Below are 21,522 nucleotides of genomic sequence, written 5' to 3' on the forward strand. Positions count from 1 at the left end.
GAGCTCCTCGTAGTGCGTTTCTCTCGTCCCCTTCTCTCCTGCCCCCTTCTCTAACCCTCCAGGATGGTTTGCGTGCCCTTCTCAGTGCGTCTAGCACATCCTGTTTCTGTCATTGTTCCTTGTACTTCGAGTTTCTAATTATCAGTAGGCTCTAACACTGAATAATGAACTTACTGAGAGCAGAACCTTATTTCCTGGGGCCTATCATAGTGCTTGGCACACAGTGGGTGTTCAGTTTGTGTAATGAAGGAAATGCCCACACATAGTGTTGGCTAGGATGAATTTTGGAAGGTATTTAGTTTCCTTTGGTAAGTCAGGTTGATTAATAACTGTATATCTGTGAGGAGGTCACACCGGTGGCAGGGTTAACATGGTGACCGAAGACGAGGTCTCTGGAGTCAGACTGCCTGGGTTCAAATCCCAGACATGTGACCTGAGGCAAGTTACTTAACCTTTCTGTGTCTCAGTTTCTTGGTCTATAAAATGGGGCTAATAAGAGAAGTTTATTGTGAAGATGTAATGAGGTAATTTAATCCTGAAGCATTAGTGCTTAGCAAATGCTCTTCACTTTATGTGATGTTACTTGGTGTTCATGAAAACATTGTAGATGTTGCATTTTTATAAATCAAATTATATTTTAGATTTGTTAAGGGAATTTGGTATTAAAAGGTTATTTGATGACTTTTAAATAGCACCAATGTTTATTTTTATTTATTTATTTATTTATGGCTGTGTTGGGTCTTTGTTGCTGTGTGTGGGCTTTCTCTAGTTGTGGCAAGCGGGAGCTACTCTTTGTTGTGGTGCGCAGGCTTCTCATTGCAGTGGCCTCTCTTGTTGCGGAGCACGGGCTTTAGGTGTGCGGGCTCAGTAGTTGTGGCTCGCAGGCTCTAGAGCACAGGCTCAGTAGTTGTTGCACACGGGCTTAGTTGCTCTGCGGCATTGGGGTCTTCCTGGACCCGGGCTCGAACCTGTGTCCCCTGCATTGGGAGGCGGATTCTTAACCACTGTGCCACCAGGGAAGCCCCATCACCAATGTTTTTATAATTATCCAGGCAGAAGTTCTCAGCATTTTCTTCCCCACTGCACCCCCCTCCCCCCAAAACCCCAGATACACATACACACACTTAATCAGTTCTTAAGTCCTGTAAATTCTGCCAGCAAAATGTCTCTTCTTTTCCAAGTAATCCTACACACCTTAGTCAGCTGAATCTTCCTAAAGCACAGCTTTAGTCACGTTATGCCTTTCTAAAAACTCTTCAGGGAAGCCCCTGCCTCCTGAATTAAGTGCTGTGCAGACTGCTCGGTCCAGCTTCTGGTGCCTTCAGAGGCCCCCGTCCCTTTCTAGCCTTGTCTCCTGCTCTCAGAGACACGCCTAGACTGCCCCCACTCCCGTTTCCCTGCACAAGCCCTGCTTCTCTGCGGCCGCTGGGTGGGATGCGCCACCCCCCTCCCCAACTCTTGCTGTTAAAAGTCTACCATTTAAGACAACTCAAATGCCACTTCTTTCTTGAAGATTAAAAAAACCCCAAAACTCTGCTAAATGTGTTCCCACCTTCCTGGCGACCAGCAGAACACTGTCCCTCTTCCGGCACCAAGGATCTGCTTTTGTTCAGTTTTCTGGATACCTGACTTGTTATTCCTTCTTGATCCCAAGCTCCCCAGGGAAGAGACTGTCTTATTTATTTCTGACCCTTGTTGAACCCAGTACTCTTGCCCTTCAGTGCTCAGTAAATATTTGTTCTTGAAATGCTTTTTGTGGCAAAAGAAGGCAATTACAATTACTGTGTGCAATGCACTGTTTTTCCAAGCTTTTTACACATTTTATATTGTTTCATCCTTGCTATTCCCCAGTCAGGGATAGGCAATATTAGTATTCCTGTTTTTCTATAGAAAGAAACTGACGCCTAGAGAAGGTATATAATTTGTCCAGGGACTGAGACATACCACATACCTAATCAGTATTCTCAGTCATGTTTAACCTATGTTACCCCCAAGTCCACATAACCCTATAACTGACGTGTAACCACTGGGTAACATTTCGCACTTTTTGAAGAATAAACACTACATACTCTAGTGATGTGCTCCAAGAGGAAAGAAATTTATCCCCAGTGCCTTCTACTTAATAAATGCTAATAAATATAGATCAAGTAAATGTATAAGGAAAAGAAACCATTGGTTCTTGTTTCTCCATTGGTTTTTCATTTGAATCAGAAATAGGCAACAACGTAATAGCTATAATGATGTATACATAGGGTATAATGAATCCCTGATTCTTTTTTTTGCAGTACGCGGGCCTCTCACTGTTGTGGCCTCTCCCGTTGCTGAGCACAGGCTCCGGACGCGCAGGCTCAGCGGCCATGGCTCACAGGCCCAGCCGTTCCGCGGCATGTGGGATCCTCCCGGACCGGGGCATGAACCCGTGTCCTCTGCATCGGCAGGTGGACTCTCAACCACTGAGCCAGCAGGGAAGCCCCCTGATTCTTATATTTACTTTCACAAAGATGAGAATCCAGTTACTGATATTGATGAGGAGGGGCTGGAGGTATTGAGAGGGAAGGGACTTGCTGGAAAATACCAGTTGAATACTGTTCAACTGTCCCTTTTGAACAGTTTGAATTCATTTTATCTCCAGCCAGTGCGCAGAGGGAAGTACATCCCAGCTTGACTTGTTGACTGTTTCTCATTGATTCTAAGTCATTTCAGAGTTTTGTTATCACTCTTGATAAGTCAAACATCTGTGGTTTCTGTTGTTTTCTTGAGGGATTGAAGAGTCACATAGTCATAAATTACCCATGCAGAGCACTACAGTCCAGAAAATCCAGAAAAACACTTTGTGTCATGTAACAATAGAGTAGTCTCCCTGCTGCTCTCCTGACCTCTCCCTGAGGTTTATCTCTGCGGATAGGGAAGAGCCATGATTTTGGAGTCAGACAGCTTGGGTTTGAATTCCCCTTTTTAGTTGTGTGTACTTGGGTAAGTCACTTAACCCCTTTACATTGTTTCCTCTTCTGTAAGACAAGATCATAGTACACCTCATAGCTGGTTCTGTAGATCAAATGAAATAATATATAGAAACGGTAGTGCAGTGCCTGCCACTCTATAAGTGTTAGTACCTCCAAATCGCCCTCCCCCCATAAATGTAACACATGGCATCTTTTATTGTGTTTATTGAAACTTAATAATTCTTCATTTTCAATGTCCCTCTAATAATTAATCTTCAGAGCGTCTTCACATTTTCCTACATACTATGCCCACATGTGAATTAACTAACTATATTTTAGTAAAATGTGTACAGCCATGTTTCTTTTTTTCATTCTTGGAAAGTTGTACGACTGTCAGAATTCTGAAAGCTAGATTATGTGCTATATGCACTCATTTAAAAGGACCCTTTTTGTGAGTTTGGCTTTTCTTCAAGCAGAGCACACGAGTAATGACTTCCACATTTACCTTCCCTATCTTTACTGCTTTCTGCTGACTGCTTTACTTGTTCTGATCAGAATCCTGGTATTTGATGTCCACCCTAGAAATTCCTACAGATGTTTCAGCCTCTGTCTAGTCCGATAGGCAACAAGAAGGTTAAGGTCTTGTAAAATAGCCACCTTCTTAGTCTATTTCCTACATTCCCTGCAGCAATGTTGACTTGTGAGAAGCTGATTAACACAGACCACATTTACCATCTCTGGGCCTTTGGTCTGTCACACTTTCTTGGTTAATTCACATGACTTGGCATTTACACATGGACACCTGGGACAATCTGTCTTTGCCTCAAAGGATTAGGTAACACAGTTTGGAGTTGACTTAAAACTATTTTTTTCCCCCTCATAAATTGGGCCCTGAGCATCTTTCATAAATTAGGAATGTTTCTTGGAAATGTAATTCTCACCAAACTCAGTCCCAAGGGTACTTTTCTATAAAAGCACGTTCTTGTTTGTCTGTCACAACAAATGCATTTGATGATTGTAATAGTGTTGATAGAAACATGATTGAACAGGAAAGCACACCCATTCTAAATAGGCCAGTTTCATATTAATCCATGTTCAAAGCATAAATATAGTTTTATTAAACACAAGACAGCTCTAGGAAAATCTTCATTATATCTTAAAGCAAAATGTTCTAGTTCAGCAGTGAGTCTGAAGGAATCCCCTATTTTTTAAAAAACATGTAGCAAAACCTGATGTATTTCTATAAACAGTTGCTAATGCCTATGAAATAAAGTCAACTATGCAAAGAGTGGGAAAAATAGATTCTGATTTTCAGCTGTGGTTCACCCACAATGTGATCCTCCACAAGCCAGGGAGTTGTGTTTTAGTAGAGGATTTAACTATTACCTTACAGTTTTGAGATCTTTTGAGTTTTTTTAGAAAGGTAGCAGAACTTAACTACTTTTTATTGAAGTCTGTGTCAGACACTGCAGATACCTTTACCTTTTCCTAATACAGCAACCCTAGGAGATGGTTTTCACTCTACAGATGAGCACGTTGAGGGCGGGCGAGGTTAAAGCACTGACCTAAGGTCAGAGAGCTGGCTGGTGAGGATGGCCCAGCGGTCTGAACTGGGCCTGTCTCGTGACAGCATCAGTGCTCTTGCCATCCCACTCAGTGGGAGAGTAAATCTCTCATTTTTTGGAAGCTGTATCTTTTCTTTCAGACATTTAAGAATAAAGTTGTTTGGCCCATGGCTCCTAGGATCTTGAAACCTTGCTTATAGTTCCTGTAGTTTCTCATCTTCATAAGCTGCCAGTTGAATGTGGTAGTTAAGGTTTTGCTCATACATCTTGTTATATTATAAACTTAAAATGGAGTTGCTTTGCAAGTTTAATTTTTAGATGCAGATGAAAATTTAGCATCGATAACTACACATTAGACTTATGAATTTAGGAGCTTTGTTTAAAATGTTAACTATAAGCTGGAGTGAGATCTTAATTATATAATCAATTATTGATAAATAAAGTGGGTCTATGGTCTTCTTTCCCCTATGATCAGTTTTTCATAGAAATGTTTTCTAAGTGACTTTCTAAGGATTTTTTTATGCCTCTCCCAACACTGAGTTATTCTTCCTCAGTTGAAAGTCCATTGGCAATTGCGACTTCTACAAAGTTGATTCCACAGGAACCTTTATTGCTCCAACTTGTTCTGCTTAGGGACTGATATCCAAAGTACACTTCTGGGACTTCGCTGGCAATCCAGTGGTTAAGACTCCGTGCTTCCACTGCAGGGGGCCTGGGTTTGATCCCCGGTCGGGGAACTAAGATCCTGCATGCCATCCGGTGCGGCCCCCCCAAAAATTCAAAGTACATTTCTACCCCAGGACTGCAGTCAGATTATGTAGCCTGCTTCTTAATTCTTGCAGATTATGTTTGCTTTCTCAGTAATTTCAGTGAAGTCAAGCTTTATGATATATGGCATGGTAAGAGCAAAGACTTTCCTAAAAGTTGCATTGATTAACTAGAAATGGTCCATATGTCACAGTGAGGGCCATCAGCATAGTTCCGCTCCCCCCCACACAAAGTGTGGCTTAGGGTATACACTGGTATCCTGCTGTTGGTTGTTATTCTTTTAAATTTGTTATAAACTCCACTTGGGGATGTGATGAGGCAGTATTTTTTATGTAGTTAGTGGAGCAACTTCTCTGTTGTTTTGTTACTAAAATAGTATCAGATGAATTGTTAAGGAATTGCTTCTTTCTAAAAATGTGTGTTTATCTACTAGCTGGTTTTATGATGTCCTTTTGGGCACTAAGCATGCCCTAAAGTGCAGGGTTAGATTGATTCAGAGTAATTTCTTTTTGAAAGAATTTGTGCCAATTCTTTTTCCTTTCCAGAAGAAATGGTTTCAGAGCACGGGCTTCCTGCCTAATGTCAATTCCATAAGGCTTCTCTGTTATGGGGTGGGGGGTTTTTTTGTTGTTTTTTTGGCTTCTTTGCCTTGCTCCCCACCCCCCTTGGTGGACTTTGCCATTAGGAAGATGTGTACCTACAATCAGGCACTTCTTTACTTTAGGGTTATTTGTCATTCCAGACATCATGGGCCAAAAGAACAGGCTTAAAAGGGGAGGCAGAGTTATATAAATTTTATTCATAGTTAAATATTTGCTTCCAGGGAAGGTGAAAAATGCTTTGTACTTTTTCCTTTGGCTTTTTCTTCTAAGAGAACTTGTCATGCAACAACAAAAAAAAGTGGCCAAAGGCAGAGAAAACTCTTCTCTTTTCCATGTTGGTTTGTTTTCATTGTAAGACAAACCTTTCATGTTTTATTGTTATGAAGTTTAAACCTGGCCTAGAGGTGCCAATCTTTAGTGGAAACAGCTGCAGAGTTGGTGTCCCCTAATCAGGTGGGACTTTCTTTGAAGCAACATGTTGCCTTTTAAAAGAAAATTGAGCATGTGAGAACTTGAACCTGTAAAACTCATCAGCAGTTCCACCACTGTTTATCTCTTAAATAACCGAGGTAGCTAACTTAAAGTAACACGTTGGCATTTAAACATCATTTTCCATATTATTTTTTCTGAAGAGAACAGACTTGATATTTTGTGTCTTAAAAATATAGAAGTGGAGAAGAAAAGTCTCATAGGAATTGAAGATGTAGCAGCCCAATTTAACTAAGACTGTAGAGTACACTCCGTCTTTGGGCTAGTCTGAACTGTAATTTTGATCTCATATTTATACTTGCAGGTAAATGCCTTTAATCGGAGCAAAACTGGATGGTCAGGCATATACCTGAACTTAAATGAAGTCTAGAGAGGGAAGATTTTCTGCTCTGTACTGGTTGATGTTGAAGCATTTCTCCTCTTTGTGGTTGAGTGATACTGGTAGCAGTGGGTTTAGCATCGTTCTTGGTCTACTGTTAGGAAAAGTTGAGCATCAGAGAGCTTTCTTTCCTTGGGGGAAAATAGGAGAGACAGGCATGGAATCAGAGGGACAAGAAAAATGCTGAAATATTTTCCTTTTGGGCTTTTGATTTGTTTGCCAAAAAATTGCCTTCCAGATGGAGAAGACCAAAAGCTCAGATTGTAAGCCATTATGTTTTTACTGGCCTAACTCCCCATCCCATTGCCTGGTTTGAAATCTGTAGGCCAGTCCAAATTCTTTACCTCATTTTCTAGTACCAATTTACTGTCTTACTCATCTTCCAGCTGCAAGGGGGTGAGGCAAGTTGCTTTGAAATTGAATCCTGTGCCATTTTATAAACCAAGCAACAGCAGATTCTTGCTGAGGACTATCGATTGTGATAGTTGCCATTTCCCTGAAGTTTTTGAATCACACCTACCAGGTAGACTTGTGTCTGTGACATGTGCTGTAGGATTAGTCTGGGAATGAATCGGCACAAGCCCATCTGGCCTTGTGCAGACCTGTTACTACCCTGGTTGCCTAGTGTTCTGGGCTGTTGCATAGGAAGCACAATTTGGTTTTTGGCTGTATCCTACTTCGTTGGCAGTAGAAATCTTGACACTCCAATTTCCCTTGGAGGTAGTGATTGTTTAGGGGTTTAAGTTGTAGGGGAATCCAGTGTCAGGACATAGTGGGTATAGTGGCTTTGGAGTCTGACAGACTTGGGCCCAGTTCATTGCTCTTCCACTAACTGAGCATGTCCTTGAGCAAGTTATTTTCTGCATCTGGAAACTGGGGGGTAATACCATATCAGGGTGGTGTTTGGTTTAAAAGATAATTTTTTTTTTTTCTTTGGTAGAGTAGGGAGGGAATGTTGGGTACTCATGGGAAATACTGATGTTTGTTCCTTTTCCTTCTCTTTATAACAGCCTTGAATAGGTTAACTATAGTGGTCTGTAAACTGACGAGTTTTCCATCATTATATTAAATTACATAGAAATTGGGATGACATGAGTGATCTTCAAATGTTGCATTTTAAAGTTGGGCACCAGTACCTAATGCAGAGTCTATTGGACAGTACAAAGTAATGATTTTTAATTAAAATTCATATTTGTATAGGATATAGTCATAGGAAGGAAACACACATCATGGCCACCTATAGACGGTAAGAGAAAATTATCAGAAATCATTCTGGATAATAGCATAAACACTTTCTTCAGGCCAGCATCAGCTGGATTGTTGCATAGGTGAAGCAAAAAAGGTGTGGATTAGCTTGTTTGCTCAAGACGAAGTTCTCTGTGTTTGGAGCAGAAAGGTCAGGTTTGCTGACTGAGGAGTACTTTGAATGTTCACACTGCAGTAGCCTAAATTCATGGTTAGACAGGAAAGAAGCTCTTGGAATTTCAACAGCACATATTTGAAAACCATTAAGGCAAGTGAGAATTGGGACTTTTATGTGGTGCTTAATTGTAAAGAGGTTGGTCAGGGTCTCTGTTGGACCTTGGAGCAGGCACTTAGTAAAGAGCGTCAGAATACTCTGAAGAGTCTGAAAACAATTAATCTGTCAAGTCTGGGGGAAAAAAAGTCAGATCTTAGCTGTCTTCCTTGGCATGTATAACTTACTTTTTTGATAATGGAAAAATAAGTTTATCTCAAAGTTTGGGACATGTATCTCTACAGTATGTGAGATGATTTTTTTTCCTAAAGTAGTACCACAGGTAAATGTTTTTATTTTAATGGTTCTACATTCATTTTAACACACCTTATGAAAAAAATATAGGTAGCACTCAGATCTATGATTATACCAATATTTTTTAAGTTGAGGTTGAATTTATATAATTAAATACATACATTGATGGTTTTTTCAAAGAAAATAAGTGTGCAGGTGAAGTACGCATTAGCAAAAATTATGACTGTAGCAGTGACCAAGGTTTGAGAAATATTGGTCAAAATGAGAATTTAACCTTCTTTGTTTTCTTTTTTTAACCCCAAGCTTACGTTCCTATGAAGTTTGATTTAAAATTAGGTATTAAAAAAATTTTTTTTCTACCAGATCATTAAAAGAGGCTTGCATCTGTTCTTTTATTTTGAAAGATAGTGGTTAAAAATGCCCTATGAGTAAAATGAGGAGAGGGGATTAATCTTCACACTTGAGGAGGTGCTTTCCCTCTCTCTGGACACTCTGACTTGTGTTTGACTTGTGACAACCTTTGGCAACTGTTCTGGATCACTCCTTTGCATCTTCCTCAAAAAGTAGCCATCACTCAAAGTGCTGAAACGACAAGGGGAGCTTCCTGCTCACATTGTTTCCCTGATGTGCTGGCTGTGGCACCGCTGCGGAAGGTGGGTGGGAGAGCCCAAGGTGCTGGACGCTGTTCGCAAGCAGTGCAGAGAGCCTCTACTCGGGAACTGCCTCCTGGTTTGTTCTCCCATCCCTAAGACTTGTTTAGACAGAATGGTGAAGAAAGTTCTTATACCCTATTGGGGCAAAGGGACCAAAGTCATAGATAAAGCCTCTGACAACAAGAAGGAAGGTTAGAAATGAGAAAATCATCTCTCTACCAAATTAAAAAATCTGTTTTATAGGTGTTCACATTTATGAAATGTTCGTTTTGTTTTTGTCATTACTATTAAGATATTTAACATGTTTTTCCCCCTCTTTGTAGGTACTGGTTTTGGATTAGGACTTGTTTTCTCACTTACCTTCTTTAAAAGTAAGTGTGACTCTTCCTACCTTTACAACATAATGTCCTGGTGTATAGGTGCACATGGCAGGGACACTTCTGGAAGGCATGGCTACATGGCTGCCAGTCCATCCTTTTATGGGTTTGGGTAGGCCTCTAAAATGAGCTAGACAAAGACCATGGACTCAAAAAAGGTCAAAATGGGCTGGGCATCTCCAGAATTCCCCCTGAGCATTGAGTCAGGGTGCCTGATATCTTCATTAAAAAAAGCCTGTACTTTATGCCAGTGAGTCATTTGGCCAAATCTACACTCTCAGATAATTCTAATTAATTATAAGTTTTTCTAAAGGAACTTGAAAACGAGAGTCCTGCTGGTAGTAAAAAAGTAGACCAGAAATACCCATGCTTTTTGGCCAAAAATTCTCCTAAGCAAAGGGCAAGAAATGTCACTTTCATTTTGTGGAAGAACTTCTGCAGTTTGGATATTGAATAGAAGCCAAAGGGGTCACTTTGACCTCTTTCCATGAAGAACTGGTGGGGAATACACAACTAGAGAATCATAATTCACACATAGTGCTGATGTGAAATAATCATGGCATTGGCTTAAGAAAACCTCATGACTTACTAGAATCAAAATATGTAGATATTGGTGAAATTCTATTTTTTAAAAAATAAATTTATTTATTTATATTTATTTTTGGCTGCATTGGGTCTTCGTTGCTGTGTGTGGGCTTTCTCTAGTTGCAGCGGAGGCAGCAGTCTGCTCTTCATTGCAGTGCACGGGCTTCTCATCGCGGTGGCTTCTCTTGTTGCAGAGCACGGGCTCTAGGCGTGCGGGCTTCAGTAGTTGCAGCACGTGGGCTCAGTAGTTGTGGCGCACGGGCTTAGTTGCTCCGAGGCACGTGGGATCTTCCCGGACCAGGGCTCGAACCCATGTCCCCTGCATTGGCAGGCGGATTCTTAACCACTGCGCCACCAGGGAAGTTCCAGAAATTCTTACATATTTTAAAAATTCAAAGACCTTACCGAAAGGTGGTTTTATTTCTAAGTTTAAGAGTTAGTTAATATGAGCAAATGGTTAGAACTGACATAGAAAAGTTAAGAGATTCAACTGTGTCTGCTGTTTTCATATTGTACGGCTTATTAATACCTCAAATCTAGCAGCATGGGTACTTAATAGAGCCCCCTTTCCCATTTTTTGGCTGGTGATTAAACGTTGACAGAGGTGTGTGGCATATTATAGTCAACAGTACGATGCATGTGGAGTATTTATTGAACCCTAAGCAAATGTATTTAAGCTGGAGAAAAGCTTTATTTTCTCTTAATGGTTCCCTATTGGGATTTTCCTTTTCTGCTCACCAGGAAGAATGTGGCCATTAGCCTTTGGCTCTGGAATGGGCTTGGGAATGGCCTACTCCAACTGTCAGCATGATTTCCAGGCTCCATATCTTCTACATGGAAAATATGTCAAAGTATGTACAGAATTGATATTTCTCTTTCTTTCTCCTGAGTCCCCGCAGAATTCTTTAGAGCGCATATAGTTGATAAATACACTGTCATGTCACTGCGGCACCACCGAGACCCTAAGTGCTCAGGAGTCTGCCTCAGCGTTTATCCTTAGGGTAAAGTAGATCCGTATTAAATATCTGATACCTGTAGGTAGCACTTGTGTTCGAGATCTCAGAGTGCCCTGTAAACATCTCACACACGTTCAAGCTAAACCTAAAGACTTCTGAACTCAGCCATTATTCTGCTTTCTACTGAAGAGCGCAGGTTCTTGACTGTGAGTCCCACATGATTCTGCCGAAGTCCTTGTCTACAGATGGGTTTTTAATGATGCAGACAGGATGAAAAAGTGTAACACATGCCTCAAGAGGAAGGAGGTAGCACGGTTCCTAAGGTTTTTGTGTGTAGCAGCCCTTTGGACAGAGGTGGTATTTATTTTTGTATCCCCAGGGCCTGGAACAAAGTAGGTGCTCAAATAAATGTAAAATGAATGAATGAAATAAATTGTATGTCTTATTAGATGTGCTAACGGCCTCAGGCTTATTAAGGCATAACCTTTATAGCAACACAAGCTTCATGAAGAGCTTCACATTCTCTGGTTGTGTAGAATCATCTACTTTCTTGGTTACCCTTGAGCTAGAATCACTGTGATCTGGGCAGCAGCAGGGGGCCAGTGGAAAGAGCACAGAAGCCAGGACACCCAGATGTGAGTCCTGGTCCATCACTTGCTTTCTATGTGCTCTTGAGTTTTTCACTTCTGAGATTGTTTTCTGTCTGTAAAATGAGGGTAGTAATTTCTGCCTACAGGGTTGTTGTGAGGATTAAATGTGAAATGTTTTTAAGCTATGAGGTGCTATATATATATATAAATAGAAATGTTGGTTATTATAATTGAGGCCAACTAAGAAAGGGTGACAGACTCGTTTGTTGTTCCACCATAATAACAAGTAGGGCAGAAAAGGAGGCACAAATGAGTGTCCCAGTTCTGGTCAAAAGCTGTAGCCACGAGGGTGGCCGAATCTTAAATGACAGTATATGCCACCACGGCTCGGTGGCCTGTGTCTGAGAACGTGCTCAGACGGTCAGCTGCCTACTGAACAGCCGGTGCGGGCCTGGGGAGGGGACTGGGAGCAGGGGAGTCAGCCAGTGGGGAAGCCGGGCAGGCGTCTCGCAGGCCCTCTGTACTCATGCCCCGTGCCCGCGCCAGAGCCAGGGTGAGCTGATCAGAGGGACAGCGCAAGTGAGCAGAGGCGCAGCTGCGGGGCGTCAGCGCTGACGACAGGCGCTTTCCACTGCTCCCTGGCGCCTCGCTCTCTTGGCACCACGGCTGAAGTTAGAGGAGAACATAAAGGAACAGGGAGAGGAGCTTCAGGTCTTTTAATTGTTTGAAATGTTTTCATTGTTCCAAACTGAGTTGTCATGGATAAATGGCTCAGGGGTGGTTATATGTGGATGTATTTAACGGCTGAGAGTTACTGTGGAAAATATTGTTACAGTATTTACAGCCTTGTGCGTACGGCTCCAAAATGGCCTTTTGTAACTTTATCTGAACTGGAGTCTGTGCCTTGATGTCGTCATCCTCCATTCTCTGAAAAGAGGAACAAAATCCCAACTTGGGGCTTTTTCAATGTAGTCATATCATGGTAATTGCTTGCGGAGTGCCTGCTATGACCTGTGGACCATCCTAGGCGCTCCATCTTTACATTCTTTCTCTAGACCTCTCTCCCAGTAGATTTGTGAGAGAGGTTTTACTACCCTCATTCAGCAGATGAGAAGGCCGAATTTCACTGAGGTTTAAGAAACTTGCCGAAGTTCCTGTCATTGGTAGGCCATTTGATTCCAGAGCCATGCTCTTTCCAGTCACCTGGGATCCGTCCCTTTGATGGGTTTTAGGAATATAGTTATCCAGGTACAGACTGTTCAGCCCTGTTGCGTTCCTTTTCTATTTTCCCCCCTCAAAGATTGAGGAGCCACTCTGAAGAACCTGGGCTGGAAGGATACAGTCCTCTTGTGAGACAGATTTAAAGCAAACAGAGTGGTAAGGCTTGGGGCCCGTCGGTCCTCTGGGTCTGACCTGCAGCAGCAAGTTAGAGAGGGTTGTCGGAACGCTGTGTGCACAGTTCTAACCTGAGTGTCCTTCCTTACAGGAGCAGGAGCAGTGACTCACGTCTGAGAACATCCCGGTGGGAGGGAAAGAGAAATCACGTTTATTCCTCAGGAATACTGAAGTGCCCTGGAGTAAGCTGACACTCTTCTGTAACAATGTTATCAGTAATGCTTTAAACTCCAGCACACTGTTTATGTATTTGAAACCAAGTCTGTTTCTTGTTTTGTATTTTCTCTCTGGAAATTGCAAGGAGGTGGTCTTGAAAGAAATAAATGAAACAAAAATAGGCAGCCCAGTGCATTGCCTGCCTTTCTTTGCCTTTAAAGGGTCTCTGAGCAGGAGGAAAAGTATATTTGGACTGCCAGCAGCTGTAACCGCCTGGTCCCAGCCTCTCTTTAGAGCCTTACTGGAACCACAGCCGTTGTGCATTCCTCCCCACTCGCCCCTTAACGTGTAGTTTCAGAGCTGCTTCCACCTCATAAATCGGAGCTTGGAGAGTGCTGCCGCGTTGTCCGAAGAAGATGACAAATGCCTTGAGGATCCTCGCTTGCTCTGGCCGTTCTTTAAAACCCTGTGTTCTCATCATCGGCCCTGGCTGGGCACGTCTCAGCTGTGTCTGCTGCGCTGAGGTCGGGTAGTGGGCTGTCTTGGCAGGTACGGGACCTCGCTGTGTCTGTCAGTGGCCCACTCCATTGATGGCATGATTCCCCACAGCTTCAAGGAGCTCGACACCGTCCGGGCCTCAGCACTGGGGGCTTTGTCCTGGGGGCTGGGGAGAGCTCGTGGCTCACACAGCTGGCCGGAAGGCCATGTTTGGGGTTGATTTCATCTTCACATAGCAGCTGAAGTCTGGGGACAAAAGGGCCACTACTCATGCCCCTCTGTGAATTTATACCTTTGGTTTCACTTGAACCAGGGAGGCTAGACACAAAAGTAGTATTGTAGCAATTTCTTCTAAAAATGTGCAGAATCTCAGAGCTCAGTCTTTCAGATCTTATTTCTCCCTCTTTATAATAAAATTAAGATGGGCGGAACTTGATCCCACTTGTCCCTTTAAATGCTGATTGAGCATCTGCCGTGAGCTGAGCACTGTTATAGGCAGCAGAGAGAAATGGATGAGAGACAAGACACAGGCCCCTTTAAGGAGCTTAGAGTCTGAAGCAAAGACAGACACTCAAACCCTTTCTGACACTGGACGAGGAGTAGTGTAGACAAAGTGCAGTGAGAGCAAAGGAGAAGGAGCAGCTAAGTCTCCTTAGGACGGCCTGGCAGAGGAGGGGAGAACGCGGGCTGAAGCTTGAAGTTCATTGGACCTTCCAGACAGACAGGAAGAGAGGGAAGGTAGCTTTTGCAAAGGCTCAGAATCATGGCAATGCGTTTTATTGTTGGGGAACCACAAGAAGGTCAGTATAGCCCGAGTATGCAGGGGCAGGAGAGGTGTGGAGGGATGGGGTGGGCATCAGGGTGGAGCTGGTGTCTGACCCCAATTCAGGAACAGTGATTAGACAATTCTTGTAAGTGTAGGTATACCTTCTCCCCTTTTCCTTCCTCGTCCTTCACCCCAGCCCCCTTCCCAGAAAGGTGTGCTAAACTCTGGACCAAAACAGGCAGCAGTGGCTCTCGGCCCTACAAACTGTCCAGGCTCCTCTGCTCTCTGGACTTTTTCATTTCTTTGGATCAGTTGAAGCCCAAAGATGGGCCTGAGCCCAGGACTGGAAGTCATGGCCCTGGCCTGCCATAGCCATTCCGCTGCTTTTCACTCTGCCCTCTTCATTCCATGATCAAGACACTCATGTAATTGAAAGAAAAATAACCTTACAACCCGTTTCATCTCTTACACTTTTCTCCATATTCGCTTTAAAAGTTACTGTTTCCTCCCAATTCTTCCATCTTTATTCAGGCAGAGAGAATAACGGGTCCCCTCCGAAAAAAGACAAAAACAGAAAACACAGCATGCCCACTAATTCTCTAGATGTGTCAGTAGAATATGGAGTGGAAATGGACACTGGAATCAGACTTCTCTATGTCATTCGTTATTAGGTTTTAGGCATTTATTCGGATGGACCACTTTGCCCGGCATCTTTGAAACACCACTTGTGTGTTTTGAGAAACTGAGCTCTGTGAGGGAATAGTTCTGGGCAAAGGCCAGCCAAGGGAAGCATTGGCTGTTTGCTTTAACTCCAGAGTACTTTGTATTCCCGCCTTGTAGCTCTTAGCAGAGACTGGCCCAAAGCACAATGCTCGATCTTGTCCCCTCTCCCTGCTCCCGTCTCAAATCACCTTTCAGAAAGTCCCAGCTTGTTGGCAAAGGCACACATTCTGTTCTACTTTAAGTTTCATCAGAAATTCAAGTCCTCTGGGGCCCTGTTCCCTTGTGGGCCTGTGAAACTTTGCTTTTTGTCTGCACTTCTGGAACCAAATACAAGGAAATTCATGGGTTTGGGGAGAGAGTGATGGGAACCCAACTGGGCACAGGATACTGGGATAAAGCTGTGGCGCCCCAAAAGTGGCCTGCCCTGCCAACATATATAAATCCATACAGTCTGAACTTGACACTGTATAATTTGGCCCAGAACAATATGTATTTTGAACTCATTTAGGTGAATGACTTTGGCATTCTGAGAACCCACTGGGGGAGCCTTTATCAGGCTGCATTTGCCTTGTGCAGAAGTATGCCTTTGTTCTGAGAAATGGCCTCAGAACACACTCTGTTGAGCTGTCTCCTTGATTGTCATCCTCTCTCACCCATTTCAAAAGATCCACGGATGCAGTCTTGAAATCCTGCTTGCAGGAGATGCAGAAATTGGGGATGAAGGAAATATCTATGTACTTTTGCTTTTAGTTTTCCCAAACCTCACTGTTTACTTTTTTTTTTTTAATGTAACCAAGCCATAATTATATTTTACTTGTCATGGTTCAATCTGATTGTATTGTTGAAGGACTATTTTTGAACCTGTCCAAATAAATTCTGCAAAGTCTTTCCACAAGGATGTACTTGATGGGGCTGGAACAACCTTCATCCCGAGTGGTGCTGAGACAAACGAGCTCCTGTGGCATGCTTTATAATTACATAAATGCCAAGGGGTGGAAGGGGGAAAGTGGAAATTCTCAGTACCGAAAGGAATGTTAAATTTAGAATCACGAGCTCATCTGGAAGTTATCACCACTCTTTTCTCTAAGTGTGCTGCAAGCGCCACTTCCCCTCGGACACTAAAGTATGTTGCTGGGGTAAACAGACCTGGCAGGAGCAGGGCAGACGTTCCCGTGTTTGCTGAGCAGTCTTGTGTGGAACATGGGTGAGAGTCAGGGTGACTGCTCCAGCAGTAAAGTGCCTCGAAGGGAGGGCACGGGCAGGGAGCAGGGAACAAGGGAGGGGCAGGGCCTCCACGGGAAGAGCTTAGGGTTCCCAGCGGGACGACCTGGGTCTGAGTCCCTCCTCCACCACTTAACTTGCCATGTGACGGTGGGAGTTGCTTAGTCTCTTCAAACTTCAGTTTCCTCATCTGTAAAGAGAGGAAAGGATGATTTCTACCTTACAGACATTGCGGGTCAAATATATATGCTAACACAAGTATTTAAAAAGCAGATGCTGCTATTTGAATCAGAATAGAGCACATGGTATTAATGGTAGGTAGTCAGGGGACTGTTCTAGAACAGGAAGAGGGCATAATCCTTGGGTTCAAGGAGTTGGCTCTTTGAGTCTAAGTTAGCAAGATCTGAGGGAGAGAATGGGTGTCTCAAATGAGTTCCTGGTGATTAAAAGCCTAAAAATTGTTGGAAAACACTATACTGTGCATCTTCATGAATAAGCATCAGTGTCATTTGTTTTCACCCTGCTCCATTGAGACATGCACGAGTAAAGCCTCCTGAAACTCCACCTGAGCTTTTCAAAGACCAGAGTTACTTACTGAGCACACGGCCTCAGTGCTGTGCCAAGAGGGGAAGGAGGGAAAAGGACACTGAAGAAACAGAACGGGAACCCGAGAGCTCCAGGGGCTTCTGGCGTGGTAGGAAACAGGACAGGGCCGGAGCATTTGCATTCAGGATAATTGACTTCAATAGTGTGATTATCACTTGAGTTCAGAGCCAGAAGATGTAAGTCGGGGAAGATGATGTCAAGAATTCTGGAGGGGGCTTCCCTGGTGGCGCAGTGGTTGCGAGTCCGCCTGCCGATGCAGGGGACACGGGTTCGTGCCCTGGTCTGGGAAGATCCCACATGCTGCGGAGCGGCTGGGCCCGTGAGCCATGGCCGCTGAGCCTGCGCGTCCGGAGCCTGTGCTCCGCAACGGGAGAGGCCGCAACAGTGAGAGGCCCGCGTACAGAAAAAAAAAAAAAAAAAAAAAAAGAATTCTGGAGGAGTTCAGGAGTGGGCAGAAGATGAGCCTTTAATAGGGAAGAAACTGGGACTAGAAAAAGGAGCTCATTATCAGCTGTCACTCATGTTTATTCCTGGTCTAGCCAGATTGAGCCTGGCAGAACTTAATTTGATCTCTTCAAATGAATACTTACTAATAGTTTGTATTTATTGGGCACCTACTGTGTGCTAGTTACTATTCTAAGGCTTTATGTATATCATGATACTTAATTTTTACAACAATTCTGTGAGAGAAGTACTATTATCTTCATTTTATAAATGAGGAAACAGATTTTTTGTTTTTGTTTTTGGCCTCTCCCGTTGCGGAGCAGAGGCTCCGGACGCTCAGGCTTAGCGGCCACGGCTCACGGGCCCAGCCACTCCGCGGCACGTGGGATCTTCCCGGACTGGGCACGAACCCGAGTCTGCTGCATCGGCAGGCGGACTCTCAACCACTGCGCCACCAGGGAAGCCCTAGTTTTTTTTTCTTAAAGACATAATTTATAGACAGTAAAATGCACCCCTATCACCAGGTAGAAAATGGAAACACTTTTTATAAAGTATACTGGTAATGTTCACTACCTTTATGTTTTACTTTTAAGGGGTTAAATTTTTTGATAACTTTTGATTTTCATACAGAAAAGTTGTGAAAATAATGCAAGGAATTCCTTTGTACCCTTTACCCATGTTTACCAATTGTTCACATTTTTTCTCATTTATCATTCTTGGTGTATGTATAGTATTTTTGAGAGAAGTTGGAAATACGCCCATTTACCCCTAACTTCAATGTATATTTTCTAAGAATAAGGATATCGTCTTATATAACCACAGTGCAGTTATCAAAATCAGGCAGTGTTTTAAAATTTTATTTATTTATTTTTGGCTGTGTTGGGTCTTCGTTGTGGTGCGCGGGCTTCTCATTGCGGTGGCTTCTCTTGTTGCGGAGCACAGGCTCTAGGCATGCAGGCTTCAGTAGTTGCGGCACGTGGGCTCAGTAGTTTTGGCTCATAGGCTTAGTTGCTCTGCGGCATGTGGGATCTTCCCGGACCAGGGATCGAACCTGTGTCCCCTGCACTGGCAGGTGGACTCTCAACCACTGTGCCACCAGGGAAGTCCCAAAATCTGGCGATTAACGTTGATAAAAATAGTATCTAATCCACAGTACATGTTCAAATTTTGTAAATTGTCAAAACAATATATTGTCTATCGATTTCCCCCAGTCTAGGATCCAATCCAGGGTCATGCATTGTATTTAGCTGTCGAGTCTCTTTCTTTAATCCAGAACCGTTCATCAGCTTTTTTTCTTGATCTTGACATTTTTGAAGAGTGTAAGCCAGTTATTTTGTGGAATGTTTCTCAGTTTGGGTTTGTCTGATGTTTCCTCGTGATTAGATTCAGGTTTTGCAGTTTTGGCACAGGTGATGTGTCCTTTTCAGTACATCATATCAGGAGGCACATGATGTCCATTTGTCTCAACATTAGTGATGTGAACTCTGGTCACTTAGTTAAAGTGGTGTTTGCCTGGTTTCTCCACTGTAAATTTATTATTTTTCTCTTTGTCATTTATAAATAAGTTGTGGTGAGATACTTTTGAGGCTGTAAATATTCCTGTTCCTTATCAAGCTATCATAGTTTTAGCATCCATTGATAATTTTCTAAATTCATTATTCCTTATTATTTGACATTCTATGAGGAAGAACTTTCCCTTTCCCCCCATTTACTTGATCATTAATTTATGTCAGTGTGGACTTGTGGATTCTTGTTTTATTAAATTGTTTATAATCCATTACTGTCAATATTTATTCCTCAAATTGTTCAGATTTGTCTAATAGGAGCTCTTTCAAGCTGTTGCCTGTATCCTCTGGCATATCTAGTCCATTCTTTAAGCACGAGATATTCCAGACTCTTGTATTTGCTTTGCCCCACCCTTGGAGTCAGCCATTTCCCCAAGGAGCCCTAATTCCTTTTAGTGGAGAATGGTAGTTAGAAACCAAGATCAGTAAGTGTGTTCATCGCTATTAGTGTGTCATTGCTTCTAGGCCTCTCAGCAGATGGAGCTAGGGAATAGGGGTGTGTGTGTGTGTCCTCGAGTTTGTACTGATTTTTTTTAAAATTAATTTGTTTTTATTTTTGGCTGTGTTGGGTCTTCATTCCTGTGCGCGGGCTTTCTCTAGTTGAGGTGAGTGGGGGCTACTCTTCGTTGCGGTGCGTGGGCTTCTCATTGTGGAGCACGGACTCTAGGTTTGCGGGCTTCAGTAGTTGTGGCATGCGGGCTCAGTAGTTGTGGCTCGCGGGCTGTAGAGCGCAGGCTTAGTAGTTGTGGTGCATGGGCTTAGTTGCTCCGCGGCATGTGGGATCTTCCCGGACCAGGGCTCAAACCCGTATCCCCTGCATTGGCAGGTGGATTCTTAACCACTGCGCCACCAGGGAAGTCCTAATGTTTCCTGTATTTTTAAAACCCCTAAATTAAGTTACTTTTTAAGTGGGTGGCCCTGACTGGTCATTTCTATGGGTCAGTGACTTTCAATTGGAAGAAAGGCTTCCCAAAATTCTTACCATAGAGCATCCTCTGTTCTCATCTGAGCTGCTTCCCTAGGTCACTATGTAATCATGAGCAAGTCACTTGATCTCTCTGGGCCTCATTGTAAGACAGTTGTAATGATCCCTTCCTGTCACACAGTACAAATGTGAGGTCAGGCATTGTGTTCTTGAGGAGAAAAGTGAAATAGCCAGCTAAATAAGAGTCTCTTATAATCAATTATGTAACAAATTATTGTCAAAAGAATCATCCCCCTTTAAGCTGGAGGTTTATCAATTGTGATATCCCATGACAGACTCTTTCACACCCCAGAAACAAAGAGAAGGCCCACCACTTTACTTCCTCTTTTCTCTATAGTGGACTTCATGGATAAAACCCAAGTTCTGCTTTGTTTTTTACCAGGAAAAGTCCTCTTGTCAAGGAATATCAAGGTAATTATAGACCTTTCCTTAATCTATGTAGATACCCTTCTTGAAGACCGGGAGATAGAGCCACAGAAGGTGAGGCATAGAACATGTCAATTAGTGGCCACATCTAGTGACACCTCTCCCTTGGCCCCAGAAAGCAGCCATAATACTTCTTTTTGGCCTGGACATGTGATCTGTAAAGCCCCAGTTTAGTTGAGGAAGGGGACCCTTGGGGCTTGCTCTCACTTTGCCAGAATCTCTGCAGATCTTCCAGGGGCCTCCCAGCCTTCAGCCTCTCCCCCTACCAGTTTTAACTCGGTTTAATGCGTGTTGTTTTCTGTTCAGACAATTTCGATGGTTCCCCGATAATGCACAAAATATCGGTCCACATTTCTTAGCCTAGCATTGAAGGTCCTCTACCATGTAGCCCCTATCTCTGCCACCTACTGTATGCCCCCTACCCCATCCATGGAGTAAGATAGAGGCCAAGAGCAGGGGCTCTGGAGCCACACTTTTGGGGTTTGAATCCAATTCTGACACTTACTCGATGCTATGGGGCCTTGGAAGTGATTTGCTCTGTCCATGCCTCAGTCTCTTCATCTGTAAATGGGAGCAATGATGCTAATACCCACCTCAAAATGTTACTATGAGAACATATGAAAAGCCTTTTGGACAGTGCTTGGTGTATAGTAATGTTAGACTATATTATTACTATTGCCCCCTTTAAAGCTATTCTCCACACAGCAGCCAGTGTTAAAACATGAACTGGATTATGTCAGTCCTCTGCTCAAAGCCTTCATCTCACTTGGCAAAAAAGCTGAAGTCAGTAGAGTGGACTCTGAGACCCTACGTGATCTGGTGCCAGTCTGACCTTGACTCCTACCACCAGCTCCCTGTTCCTCTGCTGCAGTCCTTCTGTCCCTGCTGTGTCTGAACACGTTGGATGTTCTCTCTCTTCTCCCGGGTGTCCACACAACTCGCTCCCTCATCTCTTTCAAGTCTTTACTCAGTGTGTGTCAGGGAGACCCTTCCAGACTGCTCTGGTTTTTGTAATCCTCACCCCCCCCACCCCCCCAACACACTTCTCTGCTTTCTCTCT

At 43.3% G+C, this 21,522-nt stretch overlaps 1 protein-coding gene across 2 annotated transcripts in view; it reads left to right on the plus strand.

Annotated features, from left to right (window-relative positions):
- MICOS10 (mitochondrial contact site and cristae organizing system subunit 10) overlaps positions 1 to 13,413 on the plus strand; it is a 36,845-nt gene extending 23,432 nt beyond the window's left edge. Inside the window, exons 2-5 of one of the 2 annotated variants that reach the window (XR_010939751.1) lie at positions 9,493 to 9,540; positions 10,873 to 10,982; positions 12,978 to 13,054; positions 13,164 to 13,413. Coding sequence is in view for 1 of the 2 variants with exons in the window: in XM_067722360.1 (XP_067578461.1) it covers positions 9,493 to 9,540; positions 10,873 to 10,982; positions 13,164 to 13,178 (173 nt within the window). In the remaining variant the exon portion in view is untranslated. The remainder of the gene's footprint in view (positions 1 to 9,492; positions 9,541 to 10,872; positions 10,983 to 12,977; positions 13,055 to 13,163) is intronic. The other variant, XM_067722360.1, reaches the window with a different exon arrangement.
- Positions 13,414 to 21,522: the final 8,109 nt, after the last annotated feature.

Source organism: Pseudorca crassidens, chromosome 2, assembly GCF_039906515.1.
Source record: "Pseudorca crassidens isolate mPseCra1 chromosome 2, mPseCra1.hap1, whole genome shotgun sequence".
NCBI classification, from domain to species: Eukaryota; Metazoa; Chordata; class Mammalia; order Artiodactyla; family Delphinidae; genus Pseudorca; species Pseudorca crassidens.